The 23266-nt window shown below is 36.0% G+C and overlaps 1 protein-coding gene across 8 annotated transcripts in view; it reads right to left on the reverse strand.

Moving 5' to 3' along the window:
- Window positions 1-3677: 3677 nt before the first annotated feature.
- LOC124416619 (stress-activated protein kinase JNK) overlaps window positions 3678-23266 on the reverse strand; it is a 103429-nt gene continuing 83840 nt past the window's right edge. For 2 of the 8 annotated variants that reach the window (XM_046897857.1, XM_046897858.1), the window contains exons 5-13: window positions 21626-21683; window positions 11855-12229; window positions 7663-7792; window positions 7276-7473; window positions 7053-7187; window positions 6799-6928; window positions 6357-6521; window positions 5994-6118; window positions 3678-5825 (exon numbers count right to left, since the gene is read on the reverse strand). In XM_046897857.1, the coding sequence (XP_046753813.1) occupies window positions 5673-5825; window positions 5994-6118; window positions 6357-6521; window positions 6799-6928; window positions 7053-7187; window positions 7276-7473; window positions 7663-7792; window positions 11855-11994 (1176 nt within the window). In that variant the 5' untranslated portion in view covers window positions 11995-12229; window positions 21626-21683 and the 3' untranslated portion in view covers window positions 3678-5672. Of the gene's footprint in view, window positions 5826-5993; window positions 6119-6356; window positions 6522-6798; window positions 6929-7052; window positions 7188-7275; window positions 7474-7662; window positions 7793-8162; window positions 8412-11854; window positions 12246-21625; window positions 21684-21788; window positions 21808-23266 lie in introns of those variants that run through there. The other 6 variants (XM_046897861.1, XM_046897859.1, XM_046897863.1 and 3 more) reach the window with 6 other exon arrangements.

The following is a 23266-nucleotide window of genomic DNA, read 5'->3' on the forward strand; positions in this document are numbered from 1 at the left end:
ATAATCCAAATATATAACATAATTATATTACACTACATCATTTTACTTATTCACAAATTAATCATTATAGTATATCATCAAAAAACAACGCGTAATTGTTATTCTTTAATATATATATGTACAGAAGATATATATATATATATATATATATATATATATATATATCCGTTGATATTAATATGGTAATTTTTTTTTCCTTTGTGTAATAATTTAAGATTATGATTTTACATTATTGTTATTCTATTATGTTATTGTATGCGTTATGCGAGTGCACGGTGTTCTCTGTTATCTCGCTGTTGGCTGGTTTACGTATAATATTTAAGTATTGTTTTTTCTGTAATATGCAACATATTTATTTAATTATTTTTCTTACTTTTCTTTACTTTAATAAATGTACAAAAATTACAGTTTCCGTGTTGCTGAAAAATTGACAAAGACAACTTTATGACAATGAATATTGTAAATCTGTGATTAATAGCTTGCGTGACTTTTGTTTTCGCCACGCTATTTATTGAACTGACCGATCAATCTGTAACAGGAATTATCTGGTACAGCCGACGAATAGACGTGCTTAAACAAAAGTCAAATGAGTATCATATCGACAATATCAATTGCACCAACAATTATCAAATGCTTCGATTCTTGGGTCCTTAAATTACGCAGAAAAGAAAAGCCAGCGCTCACGAGAACACCTGTGGGTCATGTCAAATTCTAGATGAACGGGCAACGCAGACTTTACTCAGAGTTTCGGTCGCCCCAAAGAGGGTTGTATTCTAGTGAAAAGGAACAGGCTTGATAATTACCTAAAAACCTATTCTAGACTACCATAAAAGCTATCTTACTCTCCCAACTACAACTAACAAATCACTAGTTGCTAAAATTCTATGCAAAAACTACTTCACCGCTAAGTTAGCAACATGGACATTATTGTTTGTTCTCAATCATTCAAAATATTTCTCGTTTCAATTTTCTTCTTATAATTCTTAGAGAAGAGGATTACGATAACTTTTTTTTTTTTTATTATTGTTATCATTTTTATTAATAATAATAACAAATTCTGTTGTTGTTATTGTTATTATTAATATTTACTTAGATATTTACTCGGTAATTTTATTTATATGATACATAAATAATTTACTTGGATATATCACTCTTCACTGTTGTACCGAGCGCGGATCCAAAAATCTTTAAACGCATTTGTAAACTGTAATTTACAGTCTTTTGATGCGAACTTATCGTTCGAATTACGTATGACGTAGTGCACTGATGGTTCTATCCGACGATATCCAAAATTTCAATCTATCGTCGTGAACCAATTGCACATTATTAATAAGAAGATGATTCATGACGTCAATCAAAGTGATAAATGATGCCTTGTGTACTTTGACGGTAAGTTGAAGAGAATATTTCGCCTATGTTGCAGCACAGCAAGGTATTCGTACAGTGATTGTATAAGATTTCATTTGTCAATGCAAATAACTTTCAACACATTGATTGAACTATTTACCTTCGCAATAACAAGAATCGTTTTAACGGAATCCTGTATTGTTGATCTCGAGTGACCGACTTGAGATGATATATTGAATCGTCGTAATTAATTTTCTCTAACCGAAACGATGGAATTTTCAAACATTTTTGGTGAGGCTCAGTACTCGTAATAATAATAATAATAATATATTTTTCGCAATAATTACAGTATCTAATATTATCCCGTTATTGTTGTTATTATTAATTTCATTATTCATATCATCATTACTGTTATTCTTATTTATACTATCATTATTATTATTGTTGTTGTTATTATTATTAAGTTTATTATTAAGATTATTATTATTACTTTTTTTATAATTAGTGTTACAAAAGCTTGATGATTATTTGGATCGGACTGTAGCAATATATTCACATAATTATCATCGTGGAAATAAAGATTTAACGTTACCATACATTATTAATTAATCAAATTTGTTAATACATATTTGTAGTTTCGCGTTGTATCCACAATAAATATAGATACAATTTACATTTCATAATTATTTATCTTTCCTCGCATATTCTAGGATGCGATTCATCAAATATTGTGAAGGATATTGTGTAGAATTTCAGAGCCACGCGTTTATTGATTACTTTTTATCTTTCTTTTTGTAGTTTTCAAATTTCATCCTCTATCATACGCTTCTTGCAGTAAAATATACAGGCTTGTTCAAAGAATATGTTTTAAAAAAAATTGATTTGTTGAATTTCGTTTATAACAGATTATACGAAAGTGATTATTACAATTTTATTATTCTTATTTCTTCATTATATTATTATTATTATAGATATAAGTTATATGTGAATTATCTTTTCACTGCGTGAAACAATGCTTATGCACGTAAAAATATCGGATAAATACCTATAGATCACGCTATTTTATCGGCTTTTTTTTATACTCGCGTGAAAAATTGCAAAACAATGTTTATCACGCTCTCTAATCACATACCCGCATTGTTTGTGAATTTTTGTTTTCTTTCACATTTTCATACCGTCTCTTTAAAAACCATTACTCCTAAAAAAGAATCAACAATAAAATAACTCCATTAGGAATGCCCCCCCCCCCCTCATTTATACGCAATTTTAATTATCAACAAATTATTTAACTATTTCAATTTGGCATTCAATTGCCTTCAGCACGAGTGTATTATTTAATTCCAAGTGATGTTTTTATTTTTTGACATTTTTTAAAATATTTATGTCATAAGTGACGCATATTTCGTGTAAGTATGCTTTGAATTTTCTTTGTACGGCCTTAAAAATACCAGAAGTTTGTTTCATGAATCGATATTGTGATTTCTCTTATTGCGCTTTGCGGAAAAATTTAATATCGATTGATATACCAAGGGTCATTCGAACGCAGCAACCGAAAATTAAAAATAGCAATGCACCAACAAATAAAATACGGAAACAAAGTTCACAAATTTGCGAATGAATCTCGTCAATTTCGTGTTCTATTAAATACTAGGTAAATGGTTATAGATTACTTCCAGTGTCTGGGGAAACATTGTTTTTACATAATAATTTATAATATAGAATTTTTACATCGATATATATGTATAAGGTAAAACTTAATTTAGTTACATAATCAGTAAAAGCATTTGCATCTACCATTTTCCTCCAATAAATCAGATTATCCATCTCGTATGTCAGAGCATGTTATTTTATGTCCAACGCTATTATTACATGACTAATATTTATACATAGGTCGTTTAATTAATTGACCTATACCAATTAAATTAAGATACTAATAACTAATCAACTAACAATAACCAATAAAAAAAGTGATTGCAAGGGCCACGGCAATTTTTATAGACTAATAGCTGTGGCATATCACGTTCCATCTTTGTTTTCAATCGCTATGAAGATCACAATCAGTTGAAATAGTTTAGTCGACGAAAAACTTCATTACAATAGTTCTCTCTAAATAAGGTCGTTGAATTTTCAGAAACTTTATTCCAGCTGTAATTTTGTTTCACAAAGATTGTAACATATTATACCAGAGCTGTGTATACACCCATCGGTTAGCTAAATATATACAAATCGTTATTTACGAGTAAATACATTTTTTACTCACCACCACTCCACCTCACATAAGGTCAACGTTACCTAAGTAAGTTTACTACTATTTACTATTATTTTTTTCCCCTTAATTTTAGTTTTCTGTTCCTCGTTTGCTCGTTAAATTATGAGCAACGGGCACGTAAAAACTTAGGAATATGCAGTAAAAGTTCATTGATAAAACCATGTTTCATCATGTTTGTAATAATTTTTTGAAGTAAAATAATTGGTAAAAAATAGTATCATCTAACACACCAAACCAAATATCGCATCGCTGTTGTGATTGTTTTTTCATACAGTGGCAGTATTGATCAATTTCGTTCATATTATAGACAATATTTCTGAGTTAAATGATATTCAAATATTTCCTCGCTACACCGCTTTCAACGAGATTAGAATAATCTTCGAGGAAGATGCATCTTTGGATTTCACCGACCTGTGAGATCGCTGTGCCAAATGTACGTTGGAATAATTTATAGCAGGCTCCTATCCAGATACTTCTCTAATTTCATGCAGATAATCAATTGATTAACGTGTAAAACGAAGAAATTTGAAAATTTGAGACAGCGCTATTAATTTTGTTCATTACTGACGAAACAGTTGTTTTCGATACAGTACAGCTTGTTTCATTGTGAAAACGAGTTATGTTATACATGAGTTGCTCTATTGCTGCTGCAAGGTAATTATTATCTCTGGAACTAAATAAATCGAACAAATTAAAAATTTTACAATCAAATTCAAAAGTTATGAATTTTATCGTCTACAAGGAAATGCTTTTATTTGTTCCCATAACAGTTTTGTACGAATATAATTTTCATACAATTATTGCTATCGTTGTTATTAGTGTAATTGTTGATACATTTGATGGGAAATTTCTAAGCAAGAAAAACCCAGGATTGTGGCACAACAATAATGTATACAAGAGGTTTCGGCCGATCTATAAACTGCCACAGCAGCAAATGAACAACAGTTTTCACGATAACAGTAATTGCACATTGTAAAATATGCATCCATCGACACATCAAAGCATTTTACCAAGTTGTCAAACTAGTTTCACAATTGTTAGTTCAAAACAGACTAATCCTGGCAGCAACTCGGAATATGATAGGAAGTGATTTCAATAAAGTGATCACTTTCCATCACATTCCGTAGTAGTGAAATATATGAACCGATTGTAAATTGAGTGTCGTCAATGCAGTTTGACATTTCACATAAAAATCTAATCACTGTGATTGATCTGACTCGTTCTTCTAGTACCAATGTTTACTGTACAACGTAGAAAATACCACTTTCTGTTGCATACAATCATCTACAGAGTTTCCGGTTCGGTTTGAAATGCATAAAGAATACAGGTCTGACATATTTTTACAATAAAACGAGTAAGTCGTCACCCCCTTTCATTAACTTTGCGATACTGCAAAGAATAGTTTATAATTACCCAAAGAGCCTATGATCAAGGAGTTTTGGTTGAAAGTTTGATTTAATTTTTTTAAATACAAACACGAGCACCTTTTCTTTTCACCGTTGTTATATGACAGTGGGAAAACTTGTGTCGCAGTATCGAAAGTCTAAATAATAATGTACTCATTAATCGAAAGCAGTCGCTTTACAGTTTGAGAACGTCTGTTTTCTGGTTCACACCTCAATAATTAGGAAAACCTGAAGCTTACTTGTAAGAAACGAAGTGCAGGAAGGTTTTATTATTATTTGCGTTTTTTTTGTAATTTTTTTTTCACACTTCTTGTTTTTGTTTTTTTATTTGTTTTTTAGAAAAATCTAACGTAAATTTCTCCAAACGCAGCTGATTCGTAAGAACGAAATCATAACGTCCACTCAAACGACCCTTTCTTATATCAAATTACCCATAATTTATCAGATTTTTGTTTTGTTTAATTCAGTTTTATCTTGGTTTTTTTTTTTTTGGTGTTGAGATTACCTCAGAGAGCAGTGCTCGGACTGTCTACTCTATTTTAGGGCAGATGGCGAAATTATTCGTGTTATATTTTCTTTCTTTCTCTAATTCACCGATACTATAACTTGGACTGTCACGTATCGTGAAAATACAGAATTATAACCAGTGTCTACCGTGATCCAGCTGAATCTGCGGGTTGTGCAACGGCAACTGGGTTATGACTTGTCTCGTATTCCATAACTTCTTGATAAATTAACTCCTTCCACTGATCCACAGTGTGTTCCCTCTCATCGACGCTATGATCATATGGTCCAGGCGCAGGCTGATATAGGGTGACAAAGAAAATATGAGGAATTATTAAAACAGCAATTATGAAATTAGATGTACGAATAGTGTATTAACATATTTTAATTGAAGCTGTCGATTCATTTGCTATGACTGGGTACAAATACAATACTATTTTCTTTTCTTCTCTGGAAAGTATACTCACAGCATTAACTTCTCCCTCGTCGTACCAGACATTGATGTAGTTATGCAGCAGCGCATCATCCACAGAGATTCGCCGCTCAGGATCAATGACAAGCATACGTGAAAGAAGATCTCTAGCTTGACTCGCTGTCGATGCAGGGCAAAAAAAGAGGGAGAAACGAAATCATTGTTATTAGTATTTAACGAATTGGGTGAGACACAGAGTCAAACAGACAGCAAATGCAGGTTTATAAATTTGACACAGATATCAACTGAATGAAGACTTGCGTCTGATGTATAATCATTCTACATAATTGTACGAAAACTTTTGCATTGACAATCTGTTAAAATCTGTGCTATTTGGCCTTAGCTAGTGAAGAACAACCTCTACCTTTTAGCCTGTTGTGTTCAGAGGAATCTGACGGAAACAAGACGTCTGGAAATAGCCTGTCGAAAGGATATCCGGGATATCTCGGCCTGTTTTCAACGTAATTCCTCACCGTCGGTTGCAGTCGTTGCATAAACTCTGCTGCAGGCGTTCCTAATTGCTCTATACGACAAATAGGGGAAAGATACAAAAATGCAACGATAATTTAACAAGGTACGTTTTGCGTTTTCTCTAATACTGTTTCAAATTTTCTCTGATTATGGAGTAACGATTGGGTAAAACTGATGCAAAATTCATTCAAATGTATTTCCAGCTGGAAACCGCACTGGTTTTTCTAATGTTTTTGTTTTATTTTGAAACGATGTAAGAATTATTGGTCTACAAATTTGTCCGAGTTTTTCCAAAATGAAAAAATAACTAAAAAAACTTGGTTACTTACCAATAATTTTGTTCCACTGATCGATGTGATCGGTTCCAGGGAACAAAACGCCACCTCGAATCATCTCTCCCATAATGCATCCGACTGACCAGATATCCACGTTTTCTTTGTATCCCATGCCGAGAATCACCTGGTAACGAATAATTGCTCATCAAATTTAATTTAAATTTTGAGAATCTTAAATTTATTCCTCTAATCAACGGCCATTTGAGATTGAGAATCGTTTGAAGGATGATTATTTCCTGAAGACTTACCTCGGGTGCTCGATAATACCGTGTCACGACGTAGGGCGTCATCATAAACGTTGTGCCAGCAGTCCTGGCCAGACCAAAGTCCAAAATTTTGAGGGTACAATCCGATTTTACAACAATATTGCTCGGCTTTAAATCCTAAAAAATCAGACACAAGCTCGTTGATTCCCTTTCAAATTGTTGAATGAATGGATCAGACTTGAACTCAACAAATTCCACAACTTACCCTATGAATAATGCCAGCGGAATGTAAGTGCTTGATTCCACAGAGCATCTGATACAGAAGATAGGACATGCGTTCGTGGTCCAAATCCATTTGGATCACCTGGCACAGATTAGCATCCATCAGTTCCATAACGAGGTAGACGTCTTGGAACTCGTCCAAGGATCGTTGAGGTGTGAATGCATTCAGAAGTCCGATGATCTGCAAAATTTATCGATACTCATTTTATTTTTGGAAACAAGTTGACGATTTTGTCTGTTCTTCTTTTTTAAAAACTTTTTTCTTGTTTCAAGGTTCATTCTAATTTGACGAAAGTTCGATTCTGTTCCAGCATAACTGGCAAATGATTGAGAAATCGCACAACGGAAGAATATCACGATGCGTTCTTACGTTTTTATGGTTCACGAGTTTCATGAGCTTGAATTCCCTGTAAGCTCGTTTTGCGTGTGTTACATTCTGAAACGGTCTGGACAGCTTCTTGATGGCTACATTTTGCGCTGTCACTGTATCGTAAGCCGCACTGTAAGCAAACAATATCACCTTAGATAATCAGTGTCTATAAAATAGTTGAGGAAAATTCTTGTCAGGTACAGGATAAGAAGTCGATTTGAAAGTACACGCGATGTTGGGAAATGCCGATGATGATGATGATGATGATGATACAAAATGCACTGTATTAAGGAGACATTTTCCCCCCAAGTTATACGGAATTTCATAATAATTTCACGATTGCAGACGGAGAGATGAAACGTCTCTCATCTCGTATGTCGAAGATTCTTTAGAGTTGAAAAACGATCTTTGCATCATGTTTAAAAGCGTAGTCGAATGAGCGCCAAGATGAATTACGTTAATTTCGTAACACTATAAATCCAAGAAATTGCATAACTCACCAAACGATACCTTGAGCGCCGACGCCTCGTGGCGCGACGTCGACGTAACGCTCAGGAATGCAGAGTTCCGTGTCACCGGAAACGTACCGACGATATCCGGCTCTGATGTTCCCACCGGCCAAAGCGTTCACCGCGTTTTCCATATTGAATTTGGCTCTCTTTTATCACCTTCGTGCTTTTTTAATTTATGGTTTTTTTTTCGATGCTTGCCAAGATCGTGCGGTCAAACTAGTCGTACGTTTGTGCTAGCTACCAAATCAACCACAGCATAGATACAATAGGGAACGAAGACAGTTTTTTTTTTTTTTTTTTATATAATTTCGGGACAGCAGTTGTCACGCGGTTTCGAGAATTATTAAAAAATGGCAACACGTATCCACTCTACGAAGTGGACGGCGGGCAAAATTTTCAATTTCAGAATTTCGCGTGACATTTGCGTATCCCGACTACCGTCACTGATTCTACTTTGGAGGACAAACATTTCCGAGGCGAATGAAAAAGTATTTGAACAGCTAAATTTTCCAGGTGAAATTCGAATGTCAATGCTTTCGGCAAAAATTTTACTATGCAGAATCGATGACGGATGCACGTGGTCGTCGGAACCATCCATACAATTTCAGTTTCTACGACACTTATAACCACCCCTCGACCGACGCTGAAGAATGCCTCCTCTTCTCGTCTTGTATTATACAACTTGTACGATTGAGAGAATGAAAAAACCCAGCGCCAATATCCATGGATTATAAGAATTGAAAATGAAAAATAAAAAACGTGAACGAGAGTGACATTCAAGTGATGAGGCAATACCGACACCGTCCCAAAACCAAAATCATAACTGGATGGATCCAAAAACCATGCATAAAACGTAATAGATAAATTAATAAATGAATAATTAAACAAGTAAATGGATAAGAAAATTATCAAAGCGGTCTGAAATAAATAAAACAAGTGAATCAATTTAAACACTATATACGTAAATAATGCAAGTCGCCGAGTGGTTATAAGAGAAAGAGGAATTCAAAAAATTAAACAATTCATATTGATTGTAATTTTTATAACGAAACACTGATGAAAATAATATTATTTAATTTTCGTCATCAATTTTTACTTGCACTTTGCATATAAATTTCTATTCCTCGTTCTGTTCAATAACAAATATGGAACACTCTCTGTACAACAACACTCGCAAATAAAATTCTATGCAACGATGGTGGATAAACGCTAAAGAAAAACGATATGCACTATATAGGTATGGGGCATTCTATGTAAAGTGAGCCAGTCTCCGATTGACTTACGTGAATGAAGCATAAACAGGTTATTTTAAATTTTTTCGTGGACTTGTCACTGATAAACGAATATTCAAAAGCTGACCGTCTAAATTGTTCAATTAATTTTTAAATGGTTAAGAATTTCTTTGTTAAATTGATTTTACAAGTAAAATGACTGGTCAACAGAAACAATTTTCCCAACACAATAAACACATTATTCCAAGAATATATTTTTTATATTGTTTTTATAACTACGATACGAAATATTTACTGTATAGATTAAAAATGGTCAGCTTGGTGGTTGGCTCATTTGACATAGCACGCCTTGTACATACGTAATTGCATGCATCAGCAAAGTGTGTCTATTTGTAACTTATACACAAGAATAACGATGAAATTGATTATAGATAAATCGTATGGATGGTCCTTCGCCTACTTTGTCCTCGTGTTCCCTAAGGAGTTCTGCTTACCTGCGTATCATGTCAGCTTTCGATCGAATACTCATTTCCCGCGAGACGTACCGATCGCCATAAAATTGAGAGAGAAAAAGGTGGAAATGGATTTTGATCAGCCTACTTTTCGCGTCGATTCAGTCTTCACTTCCGGATAAATTCTCTCGTATCGTGTGTGTATAAAATATATCTGATAACCAAGCACATGAAATGTTCATGGGGTAGGAATATTGAATTTGCAAAGATTGAATCAGCAGTTTCTCTATGTGTCGTTATTTATAGACATGAATTTCAGTCCCGCTGGATAACAAGCAAGTGAAATTCGATGCTGAAATTACTTCTTCTATCTTCCAGATGAAAATCACTTTCCAGAATAAATACTTTATTGTCATAAATAATTCCATTTATTCGTCAGAAATAAATTCAGCAGAAATTAGAGACAAATTATGTTCAAAAATAAATAATCTTTCTTTTGATGAGCGAATGATAATAAAAAGAAGATTTCGTCTGACTCGAGGTTAAAAGCATAAGTCGTCTCAGCTTGGAAGTCAGTGAATAATGTAGTGGACGACGGAATATTACGTGTGCAAATGAAAAATTCCATTAGTATCGTCAGATAGAATGTTGAAAAATAATTAAAAAGTATTTTTTCTTTTTTCAATTTAACATTCCCCAACAAAGATATAGCAGTTTGAAATTGACGCGTGACGTCACAATGTGTTTAAATATAGATATACTAAAATGTGATGAACGTGTAACATTATGACGTCACGCGGAATTAAACTGGCTACATCTTTGTTACCAAACATTAAATTAAAAAAGGAAAAAATACGTGTCAATTATTTTTCGACATTCTATCTAACGATATTAATAAAATTTTTCATTTGCACACCTGATTGTTCAAGAGTTTAGCCGACGAGTATAGTCAAAATACCTTTGAGCTTCCATTAAAGTTTTTTGAATTTTTATAAATATCGGATAAACATATGTTAGGTATCTACAGTACAGCATCGAGCCGCGTATAACAAATCTGAACGACTGTGTAAACATGCGCGGCCAGCCGGAGATGGCCATGCGGCAGTTTGCATAGTGGAACGTCTGTTTTTGTTTACATTGGCAAGTAGGTACACGTGGAAGACTTTACCTCTCTGTAAATCACGACTTGGTTCACGGTAAACCGCGGATGAATAAGATTATTTTCATTAATTTCTATCAGCTGTTTCGTACATGTTCGCAGGACTGCCAGTGAATCCATGGATTGAAGGACGCAAGATGAGAGTGATTTTGAGAGCAAAATAAGTCATCATTGCTTAATTAACTGAATCCCAAGACAAAATGACGTCAAAAATTTATGACTATTCATTTTTTAAACACAAAAATCAATGTTGTTAGGACAGTGATGGTAAGAATTATCGCATAAAAGAGAAGCACGCTATGAGTGAGGATTTTTCACATGAAATTTATACATTTGAAGCCTCATCGAAAGTCCAAAAAGCGTCAAAAAGTAATGAATCTGAAAACGCGACCGAAAGTGATTTTACATAAAAGTAGAAGGTACGAAACCAAAAGTGAATTCATCGATTCACTGGCAACCATGTTTACATCGCATTCAAGAAACAGTGTTAATCGGTTAGACTCAATATCTTCACTCCATTTTTCGAAGCATTGATTTCTTACTGTTCTGCTCCTTTTTCTCTCTCCCACTACGAAGCAGCGATGATAAAATGCTGCGATAGGCTGGCGGTTTACGGTCGGATCTTATTGCTATTGGAAAACGTTAACCGGTAGTGTTTCTAGGACATTGTCTCACTTACCTAAACGATTTACTGCAGGTTTTCCAAACAACAGGTACCAATACCGTTTTACTCACTAGCCGGATCGTCGATCTCACGATCAGCTTTTCGATCTCGGATAAAACCAGGTTCGCCAACGTTGGAATGTAATTAGGCAAACTGATAGCGTAGCTACTCACCAGACGATACCCTGAGCTCCGGATCCAATTGGCTTGAGGTTTTGGTAGCGTTTGAGGATGGTGAACTTCGTGTCCCCGACCTCGACCGTGTAGAACAAGGCTGACAGCCGGGATGTCATGTCAGGCCCCAGGTAAGGCATGCGCCTCACTGCCCCAACTCGCCTTTCCTGCACCTGCACTTGCACCTCCACCTCCACCTCCACCCCTGAGCACTCCTGGTGCACTCGACGCGGACTTAGGCTCTTAGCCACGTTGGAAACTGTTTGAAAAATGATTCCCGGTGGTTCAACTGCAATCTCCAGATTTCGATTCTCAGATTTGCTTCGCTTCTGATTTCTCACTCAATCAATCAATCAGTCCGACAGCCAGATTTGTCTGGAACAAAAAGTACCTATTTTGAAATTCGTCGCCTTTCTACTTCTCGTCTCGTTTCCAATAATGAGTAAAGATGTTCTTAAAAAAATCAATCTTTCACTGAATGCCGAATTGACACATTGGAAGAAACTATTTATTATAATAATAATACATTTTCCCAAAAAGTACGCAGATCAGTAGAATTGAATTGTACACCTAGGTACATGCTATAGGAGGTGAAAGAGCTGTATATAGGGGGAATTCAGAGTTAAACTTCCGTTCAAATAAGATTTACTTCAGATATTCTATTCACTTCTTCTCGGTGAATCTATTCCGTCAGCTTTGGCAAACCGGTGTTTTGCCAATTACCGTTCGGAGAGAGGAAGAATGCTAGTCAAAATGTCAAAGCACCAATTTTCCACACACGCTCAGCGGTACACAGCTGGCTAGAAGAGCAATTTTCAATCGCCATAGTTTACTGCCCGTAGTTATTGGGTATACACGTGAGCGAGGTATACAAACGTATTAAATTGTTATTGTAATTGCCTGCAGCCGTAATAGGATTATGTCCCGTTGCACTCTCGGCTCAAACTGCAGCAATATAGGGTCACCAAATGCGAAAATGGTCGACAATAGCTGCGAATTATTGCCGTCTAATAAATTCACGCGGTTATATAGATTACAAGAGCATGACGTATTTACGAATATGTATACTAAAAATCAGATGCCTTGCGCTTTTTGCAATGTGTTTACTTATAATGAAAGGTTTAAGGGGGAGTCTTGGAGGTCAAAAAGATGCTTTGGACATTCTAGATGAAAGTTCTTCGCTTTATGGGCCTGGCATTGATGATTCTGTGTAATTATAGGCAAAAATTACTGGTTAATTGAAGTTTACTTTGTGATTATTTAATATAAAAAACTATAAACGAGTTTTTTCTTGAAACAACGTTTTCAAAGCCGATGCAATCTGTAACTGAAAATCTACTGCGCCGATCGTTCTGAAATTTGTTACACTATTTGTATAGACAATTTGCAAGGTATCAATATCAAGGTTTTTTTTTTTCAATTATTGTTATTTATTTTACAATAAAAAAATGGCCGATGTTTACTCGAAAATCGATTTTTTCACATCCGAGTGTTACCAGAAATTAAAAAAATAAAAAATCCACCGTTGTAACCTACAGAAATTCATTAACTAATGATGAAACTTTGGTTTTTTGATTTCATATAACCCAGTATTGAGTTTATGCGGTGCACTGCAAAACAACTTTTTGTCGAAGCGCCTGCGAAGATTTGCTGTCATTTGCTTAATTCTTAGTATTTTTCGATAAAAATCCAACACAATATTCTTCAGATATTACATTATCATGTACCAATTACATAAATAAATTTGCATTACCTCTATTCTCTGAAAAAATTCTAAAAAATCCCTTTTTTTTACCTCCAAGATTTTATATCGACTCTCGACTCTCATATCTGTCCGAATAACAATTCGATGACATTCGACTTTTACAATCTTGTACACAATACAATAGATTGTTTTGATTGAGGTAGAATTGTCGCGCGATGGCGATACACGTTTTAGCATTTATACCGTATTTGCGCAAATACATCGTTAACTTATAGTGTTTGTATGGCTGTGTAGACCATAGGTAGAGCGGATATAACGGATATAGAACCTCGATGAACACATTTTGTGCTGATATACGACTAGCTTCGTGCATCTGATTTAACATGTTGGCTAAATTACCAGGCACGTCACGAATTGCCTGTAAATTCGCGCTGAGTTCGCAGTTGAAATTTGATTTCGATCTGAAAACTTCAGTTTAATTTCACGCTGTGCGTTACTACTCAACACAATCAAAGAACACTTTTCATCACTATGAATAAAACAGAGATGAAAAACTTTCTACATTTCGACTAGTTTCCGGTGCAGGTTTTCGAAAGAATTGAAAAACAGCGCAAGAAAAAAAAAAAAAAATACAGAAGACATATTCCGAGCGACAAACGTGAACGAAATGCGAAAAACGCTTTTGGTCTTAGTTTGAACCAAAATATGCAGAGAGACAAAAGATGCAAAAAACAGTGCAACGTGGAAATGCCATATGTTACAGGCGGGCGCATGCTGCAGCAGGTTCATTGTTACGTTGAAAATCATTAGGAAGTCGTCAGGGCACGAAAAGGGGATGAATAAAACCGTCCGCTTGTTTCGGTATCTGGGTCATGCCCTCTTGCAGGGTTGCAGAGCAACATATATGTATAGTGAAGCCTGCACTCACGTCGGCACCCCTGCAGCAGAATCTGCGATCAATGAGCAGGAATTGTTCCCCGAATTGCAATAAGGTGCTTATAAAGACACGTTGTACACCTCGAAAACGCGGAGATGCAAAACTCCTATACTGCTTAAGCGATCAGAGTGAAACTTGGGCAGTTAATGCCTTATTTTGGCAAAAAGTGGAGCGTCTTTTTAATTTTTCAAAATTTGGAAAAAAATTTTACAGATTGGTTACCACCCACAGAAATTGGCCAAATTATCACAGTTGCACGGAATGAATCGAACTATCCGGTATGATGCCACTCGGCGGTGATGAAACACACATTTTGAGCCCAGTTCCATGAGATTTGATGGTGAAATGGCGAAATGGCACCTGATCTGGTTTTCGATTACGAAGAACACCGAAATCTCATTTTGGCGACACTTGTTACCGATCTTTCACGCCTGCCAGTAATTTTTTACCGACATTACAGGCATACATTACCGGCATGCACGTAATGTCGGTAACAAATGTCGCCAAAATGAGATTTCGGTGTTCTTCGTAATCGAAAACCAGATCAGCTGCCATTTCGTCATTTCACCATCAAATCTCATGGAACTGGGCTCGAAATATGTGTTTCATCACCACCGAGTGGCATCATACCGGATAGTTCGATCCATTCCGTGCAACTGTGAAAATTTGGTCAATTTCTATGGGTGGTAACCAATCTGTAAAATTTTTTTCCAAATTTTGAAAAAGTAAAAAGGCGCTCCACTTTTAGCCAAAATAAGGCATTAATTGCCCAAGTTTCAGTCTAATCGCTTGAGCGGTATAGGAGTTTTGCATCCCCACGTTTTCGAGGTGTAGGTACAACGCGTCTTTATAAGCACCATAAAGGTGCCACATTCTAGACCTTAACTATGCGAATAAGGTGCAAGAAAAATAGTGTTGCAATTAAGGCCGAGGAATATGTTTGAAAGTTTTCCCTGTAATACGAAACTCCGAGTTGGCGGCATCCGACGCACAGGAATTAAAAAGAAAAAAAAAGAAAAAGGCAAAGAGAAACAGAGATGGAAGAGAGAGATGCAGGCAGACACGCAAGATCTTCTCAAGTGCCTCGTGACCGCGCCGCCGGTTCTCCGGGATTCCCCCGGTTATTTATAAAGTCCCCAGACAGCGCCGCCGTCTGCGTGGGCCCGCAGCCATCCTCTGAACGAGTCTGATCTCCTCGGAGGAACACATCCGCCTCCTTCTCGTCCGATTGCGCAACTAAACTTTGTCGGGTACCGCAACAAGCATGTGCGGAGCGAAAACGCAGGCGAGGAAAACGCGTGACTCGCTCGTGGATCTTTGACCATTTGTCAGAGGGATGCTGTGATGGAGATTAATCGGCTCGTGTACCTAACTAGCGACTACTAATTACCACGAGACTGGTTTTGCCTCCTTTTTCTCTCGTTTATTTCACCGTAGCTGCGTAGCCGCGACGCTCGCCTACACCTTCTTATTATTCATTTTATCAATCACTTTTATCCGCGGGATTCTTGATGCTGTTACATCGTTCGACTCGAATTAGAGGAAAAATTATGGGATGAAAAATGTTGTAGACACCCGTGTGTCAACGATCGAATAAGATCGTCTGGCCTATTAAGAAAACCGACATGCTTTCGCTTCGCTGCAGATTAAATGTGTGGTAACACCAAGGTTAGGCAATGAGAAAATATTCATGTGTTATACTTGATGGAGCATTTTGGTAAAATGGGGATTCTTACAACAACTACTCGAATATATTTGAAATTACAAGTAATTTTTGTACAAGCAAATGTTTGGTGCGATTAAATAATCTGTGATCTAAATTTTTTTAGTTAAATGTGGGCTTAAAATTAATTTTTTGTTGTGAAAACATCAAATTATCGCAATAGTAAGAATAAAATATAGTACGAGTGACAATAATCAACTAGAATAGTAATACATGATAGAATAAATGGTTAAGGATATGAAACTCATTTGTAGTCTGTACTCAAGGCTATATTTTTTGGTCATGGTAAAAAATAGAAATAGTTAGGAACTGTATGGTAACTAGACCTGGGCGTCGATAAAAGACGAACAAGGTTTAAAACGTGCAGTGAATTGAATAAATCAAGTGATATTTGAACAAAACAATATATTTCACAAATGAAAGAATATTTCAAACTCACGAATTTGATTGTAAAGCAAATCTCGATTACCCATTGATGTCAAAAGTTTTTAAAAGTCAAAGATGCATCAATTTAATAATTAGTTTCATTGATAGTTCAGTTTAATCGCGAATAATAAATTCTCTACTAACCACGTAAGCAGGTCAATTTTTCATTCATATAGATTATATTCTCAATCGATTACAAAAACGTTGCATGAAGAACTGTTATGGGTAAAATAATTATTAATGAACCGATGCATATTAAAGAGTACCTCGAAGCAGTCGAAAATACGTGACAAGCAATTCATAAAAAATTCATTAACAAACATCATAAGCTCTGATCCATAAAACTCTAGAGTGCAATATTGTTTTAAGATATTGTAAAAAACGTAGCATCGTATTACAGAAAATAATCACCATTCAGGTTCACCCTTAAGCGTCTTGAATTATATCTCGTGACATTCGATTTTGTTTACTAATTCAGAGCAGGCGCGGTGAATTACTAAAAAGAAAAAAAAAAATTACTCAAAAATTAATATGTGCAAAATTTACGACGTAATATTTAGGCTTTTGGCAGAAAATTTCCAGCGTACCGCTTCGAAAAGTTACTTGCGCATAGACTTTCATCGCAGGAGATTGAAATTTTTTTTCACGACACATACTGCCATAATATAAATTTTATTGGAAGGAATTTTAGATCACATCTTTTTTAGTAATTTAAAAGACAAAAGAAAAAAAAAAAAAAACTCGATATCACCAAAATTTCACCAAAGTCCCCCCTCAAATGCTTACAATATTGCACAAGAAATTTGACTGTTAATTAAAAAATATTGCAATTCATGATGGGACAAAATTATAATTGCCATCGACACGTTTTTGCCGCCAAAATTTCCTCGTTTCGAAAATTTAGCGGCGGCAGTATCATTTCATCATTAGACACGTTAAGTAGGGAGAATTTGCTTCGTGAAGAGAACCCACGTCCGGGGTTTAATTTGACACTGAATAGAGTTTGAGAAATTATCGAACATAAACAAGGTCCCATATCCTCCGATGATGTAGGTGAATGTCGTAAAGTTTGTTGAGCTTATTTCGCGATCATCGAAGCATGTGACAAGCCCGGTAGCCGACTGGGAGCGTGGGTGGCGCGTTCTATAATCATTAGCAGTCTGGCGCATGCTGGATATTTTTGAGAGTATCATCGTTACGATGCTCCTCCAGTAGGAGGGGGGGGGGGGACTCCAATTTGTATATCCCTCTTTGTTTACGAGTCGCTTTCCTCGTCTGTATTATTTAATTTAATTATACGAGTTATCATATTTTATTCCTTCATAATATTTCATCTGTTTCAGCCTCTTGGTCTCGTTTTTTACATCCGCTAAATCCCCTCGAGGCTAATTCATTATTTAAGTCAATTTTACAGGCATTAGGCTATACGTCAGTTTGATAATAATAATAACAATAATAATAATAATAATAATAATAATAATAATAATAATAATAATAATAATAATAAAGAAAAAAGGGGTATAATTTCTGGCATTCAATCAAGCAGGAATTATTAAGTATCTTCGATAAAACAGTGGACTTGCACAAATAATTATTAACAACTCATCCCGATCGGATTTAAATTCACGTGAAATTATACGTAAATGATGTTCACTGTAATACAAAACATTGGAAAATAAGAATCTAGCTACGTTAAGGGAAAACTTTGGTGAAATTTTAGACAAAAATGGATTTTTTAACGCTTACATTATTTTAAAAAATTATATGCGTTGAAACAAAGTTTGAACTTCCTGGGATGAAAATGTATACGCAAGGAAGTTTTCGAAGAAGATTCTGCCCGTCTTTGTGAAAAATTCCTTGCGCATAAGCATTTATCGCGGAAGGTTAAAACTTTGTTTCACGGTTTATACTACCATAATCTATAATTCGGTGAAAGGATTTTTTCGTATGACTTTTAGTAACGATTTTCAAAATTTTTACCGAAGTCTCCCCTTAACAGAGAACAAACAGAATATTGTAGAAAGTAGAAAGGTTTATTAATTAGTCTATGGGTTTATTCGAGAAGTAGGCAAAGTATTTATTGCCATTGTTCAACTTTGCAAATTTGGAGTCGCGGTTAGTAATCCCGAAGGGCTGAATCCCTGCTCACTTAACTACTATACGCATTACTTGTGCACGAAGAGAACGAATATTTCAGACATTGCCATTATAACTTTCGTCAATTTGCAAGGAATGTTGTTTAATCGTCATAACAAAATGAGTCTTCGTTACAGAACGTCGTTTCAAATCGCACGGACATGGGTAGCATAAAAGCCTCTTGCGAGCGCCGGAAATGAGTTTTGCCGGAAGTGTATTTTGAGATTATGAAAATTTAGAGTAAGAAGTGCTGAAATGTAGACATCGTATCGAACTTGCTTGAAGGAGTACCAACACGATTTTTCAAACTAGAAAAGAAAGAAATTTGAAGTCTAATGAAATGCGTAAATTTACAATACGAGTGCAGTGATCAATCTGAATTTTCATTAGAATACGGATATCGTTTTATTCATTCAACAAATATCTCTGTCATTTTTGAGAGCGACTTGCATACTTTGACTACCAACGTAATTACACAGTAACATGCTGATCAGCCCGCGAAAAGAAAGAGGAACGTATCTTGTTACGTGCTCGAATAACGAATTGCGCAACGCACGTACGCGCATATACGTGACTCCGTCACGTTGTTTGAAGCGACGCGACGCAGGAATTAGACGCTGCGCTCGCTGCACTCTCTGCGCTTTTGCATCTTCTTGCGGTTTTTTCCTTCGCCAAATTCCGAGGTCAAAGAGACTCGCCGAGTTTGCAATTTGGATCTTCGAATCACGCAGGAAAATTCGGAATGGTCAGATTTCCAAAATTTTTATTCAGGGGTCGAAGATCATTTTATCGAAATTTAAGATACATATATGTTTTCGAAAAATATTTTACTTCGATAGATCAAAATCCGACGGTTTAAAACTTCGAATATTACCGATATTCGGAATTTGCGAAAATATTGCTAATTAATTGGATAAAGTGCCTGGTCAACGTACTTTAAAATATGTCAACAAATTATGGTTTTCATCTCTGGTCAACTCTTTAGTACCCACAACGTGCGATAATTTCGAAATAAAGTTCTTTTCAGAAAAAAATTTGTTACAACAATTAATCTTGGCATTGTGAAGAAGATTTCAATACGAGAAATTGACATTTTATCTTTAATTCCGAAAACTTGAAAAGGCTAACATTATAAAATTACCATCTTAACGTAAACTGAGCCAGAGTTGATTTCTGCGGTTGAAAAAAAAGAAGAAAAAGCCAAAAAAAAAAACTAAAATTAAAAAATTCTCCGGAAGGAACAACAACAGCAACAACAAAAACAAAAAAAAAAAAAAAAAAAATGAAAAAAATGATCCAAATAAACCAGTCTTTGGGAATTGGACGATTCGGAGAAAGGAGATGCGGCGTAATGAAGGTCAACCCAAATTTCAACGACTGTGGGGAATTCGGGCGGCGCGGCACCCTTAGAATCGTCTGAAACGAGCTGGCACGAGGTGCACCGACGATACGAATCCTCTTGAAGTCTTGTTCTTGTATCGTTAGAGCCCTCCTGTGTGATGTGAGGTCGACGATGGCGGTGGCGGTGGTCGCGAGCTTTGGTGGCGCCCGATGTGTACGTTGGAGGTGATCCAACGTTGTAGCAGATAGGAATGCGAGCTCTTGACTGGGCACCGACGTCATTCGGACGCCACCGACGCGACACCGTGCCAGTTCCCACATTCGCGTTAACCGACGGATATGTATTTCGCTTCTAATTGGTGGGAATCGCCGGCTGCGTTACATTCTGTCGCGTCGGTCTCTAGACTAGAAATGGAATCGATTGGAAATAATTGAGGAAATGGTTGGACGCGACGACTCGGAAGTTGGGCGATAAAGATTACAGAAACGTTGATAAAGTGTCAAGATCCCCTCCGTCGGAGGCTTTGAGATATGGGACTGTCTCTAAATTTTGTGACGTGAAAACCGAGTCATTTCGACAAGAGTGAAGATATTATTATAGAAGATTTAGAAAACAAATATTTAGATAATCTTATTTATTTAACTTCTGTAAGATTGACTTGGTTTTTAATCCGGAGGAGTAAAATTCTTAATAGATAAATTTTCAGAGTAAACTATGTAAGTTTATAATTTTTAGAGGCAGTTTAATACCATAAACAAGTTACTAAAAAATCTATACGTTGAAGTGACTTACGTTATTAAATTCACTAGAAATATTGTAGACTTAATTTTTATTTATCAGAATCGAGTGAGAATAAAGCTTTAGATTTGCGAATATACCTGGATTGATTAAATGATCGCGACTATATAGCGAAGGAATTAATTACACTGCACCCAGTGTCGTTAATTACACATGTAATTACGTGCTGGTAATTAAATACTAAACGACTATATTCGTACATCGGTGATTGTTCAAAGCTCGAGTTGATATATATGTATAAACACGAAGTATTTTCTATTTATTGATAGATGACATGTAATTAAACCCTGAATGTGATTTACATTAATAAATTTAGCAAAAGATTAAAAAGGAATTTCGGGATGTAGCAGACGATTAATTGTAACGAGTTTCCGCATGGCTTTTCAACCGTGCTTAAATATCAGGTCAAATGAACCCGGTAAAATCAGTCACGTGGGGTTTGAATGTTCAAGCTTGATTAAAAATTGGCAAGCTTAGCGAGTCCAAATCGTCCGTGAAGTTGGTGAAGCCTTTTAAACGCTTATTGTTGTTGTGCCAAGATCAGAAAATCGCCAAACACCTCGAAGTGGCGAAATAAATTCACCTTTTTCAGCCTTTTGGGTCTGGAGTCCTTCGGTCCATTCAGACCAGCAAGGGACTACCTCTGCTTATTCTCACAGTGTCACAACAATCGTGAAATTAGCAAATTAACAAAAAAGACTTACCATAAACTGGCAGCCATTGTGGAAGGTTTGTTACACAGTTGACTCGCGGGAAAAATATCTGTGAACAAGCACGTAAAGTCCTTTATTACGTAGATAGATATTTACAGGTGCGAGAATCCACGAAATAATATTATAACAGTCGATGGGAAGGAGGAACACTCACGCATAATTATATTTCAGGTCTTAACGAAATTCAAAGTATTTCAAAGTCTTAAAGTGACGAAAATACAGACACTTGACACAATCAGCACAAGCAATTTATACGTTTTCAAGGATAAATTACAACCGAGTCCCTCTCCATTGATTACGTCTAAGGTGATGAGTATAATTATGAACAAGTTTTTCGAACAAACTTCTTTGCCCCGAGTTATAGATCTGCGCAAAGCTCTGGATGCGCCAGAACTAAATGGAAGTCGAGTCTCTTTCGCCCCTGCCTTAATTCAGATGTGTATATATATGTATATGTATATATATATATACACAACCGCTTCTAAAATTAATATAAATTAGAAGACGGAGTCAGTCGGGTGTTTTACTGCGAGTTAAGAGAAGCGGAAAGAAAGAAAGAGAAAGAGAGAGCGAGAGAGAGATAGAGAGCTCGTGGAATGCTAGCGCAGTTTGCGTAAATTAAGACAAGTCGTCGCTTGGCCAGCTGGTAGCCAATGGATTTTCCTAAACTGAAATAAGTCGCTGCTCTTGGCGATTTTTGGTGACAGCAGCCTGGTGAAACACTTTGATAACGATATTAACTATACCGTTTTATATGCGGAAAGGAATCCTAGCTAGTGCCGATGATGCCCACGTGAACCCCTTTAGTTCAATGGCCCAAGTATATTTATGAGGATTCACCAGCAGACAGGTTATGAAATTCAATTACTTTTTGTTAGTTCTCGTCATTTTTATTCTTCAAACACGGCCTACTTTTTTCACTCAGATAAAAATCAACTCGTATTCTTATATACATATATATCATATAATGACGAGATAGCCTACAAAGGATCCGGTCAATGAAAGCGCGTCATTCCCCACTGAAAACCGAATTAATCCATCTGGTGGTAGTTCTGAACCGAAGTCAGGAGCCCGTTGAAAATTTGTTAAGGGATGGATTTCACGACACCTTTATCCCAAGTCGCTTCCCCGTTACTTCTAAGCCCGAATGGGGTCACACGGACGTTAAACGGCAGTTCGATTCGCGTTTCCAACAACAATATCAGGGATTTCGTAGCTTCTCGCGTTCCATTCCGTCGATGGCGTGAGACGCGAAACGTAAACAAACGGTACTGATAACTTATCTGGGATTCTCAAAGCCGTTGTTCAATTGGGAAACGACAAACACTAAGAGAATGCAAGAGAACAGAATGAAAAGTTTTCATTCATCCTCATTTCGATGGTTCGAAGACCCAAAGGAGAGAGAATCATCCTCTTTCTCTGATTATCAATTGTAATTTTGAACTCTTGGTATTTTATATTCTGACACGTTTATTCGAGAGAAGCAAAACGGAAGTTGAGAAAAAAAAGGGGGCGAAAGCCTTTCACTGCTCAATTAAAGCTGATCTAATAATTCTGGTTCAGCATCATCAGCAGGATGAAAGGTCGGTCACGGCTGAGCAATTAAGAGTGTCAAGTTACTGCTAATGGTAC

Source organism: Diprion similis, chromosome 2, assembly GCF_021155765.1.
Source record: "Diprion similis isolate iyDipSimi1 chromosome 2, iyDipSimi1.1, whole genome shotgun sequence".
In the NCBI taxonomy this organism is placed as follows: Eukaryota; Metazoa; Arthropoda; class Insecta; order Hymenoptera; family Diprionidae; genus Diprion; species Diprion similis.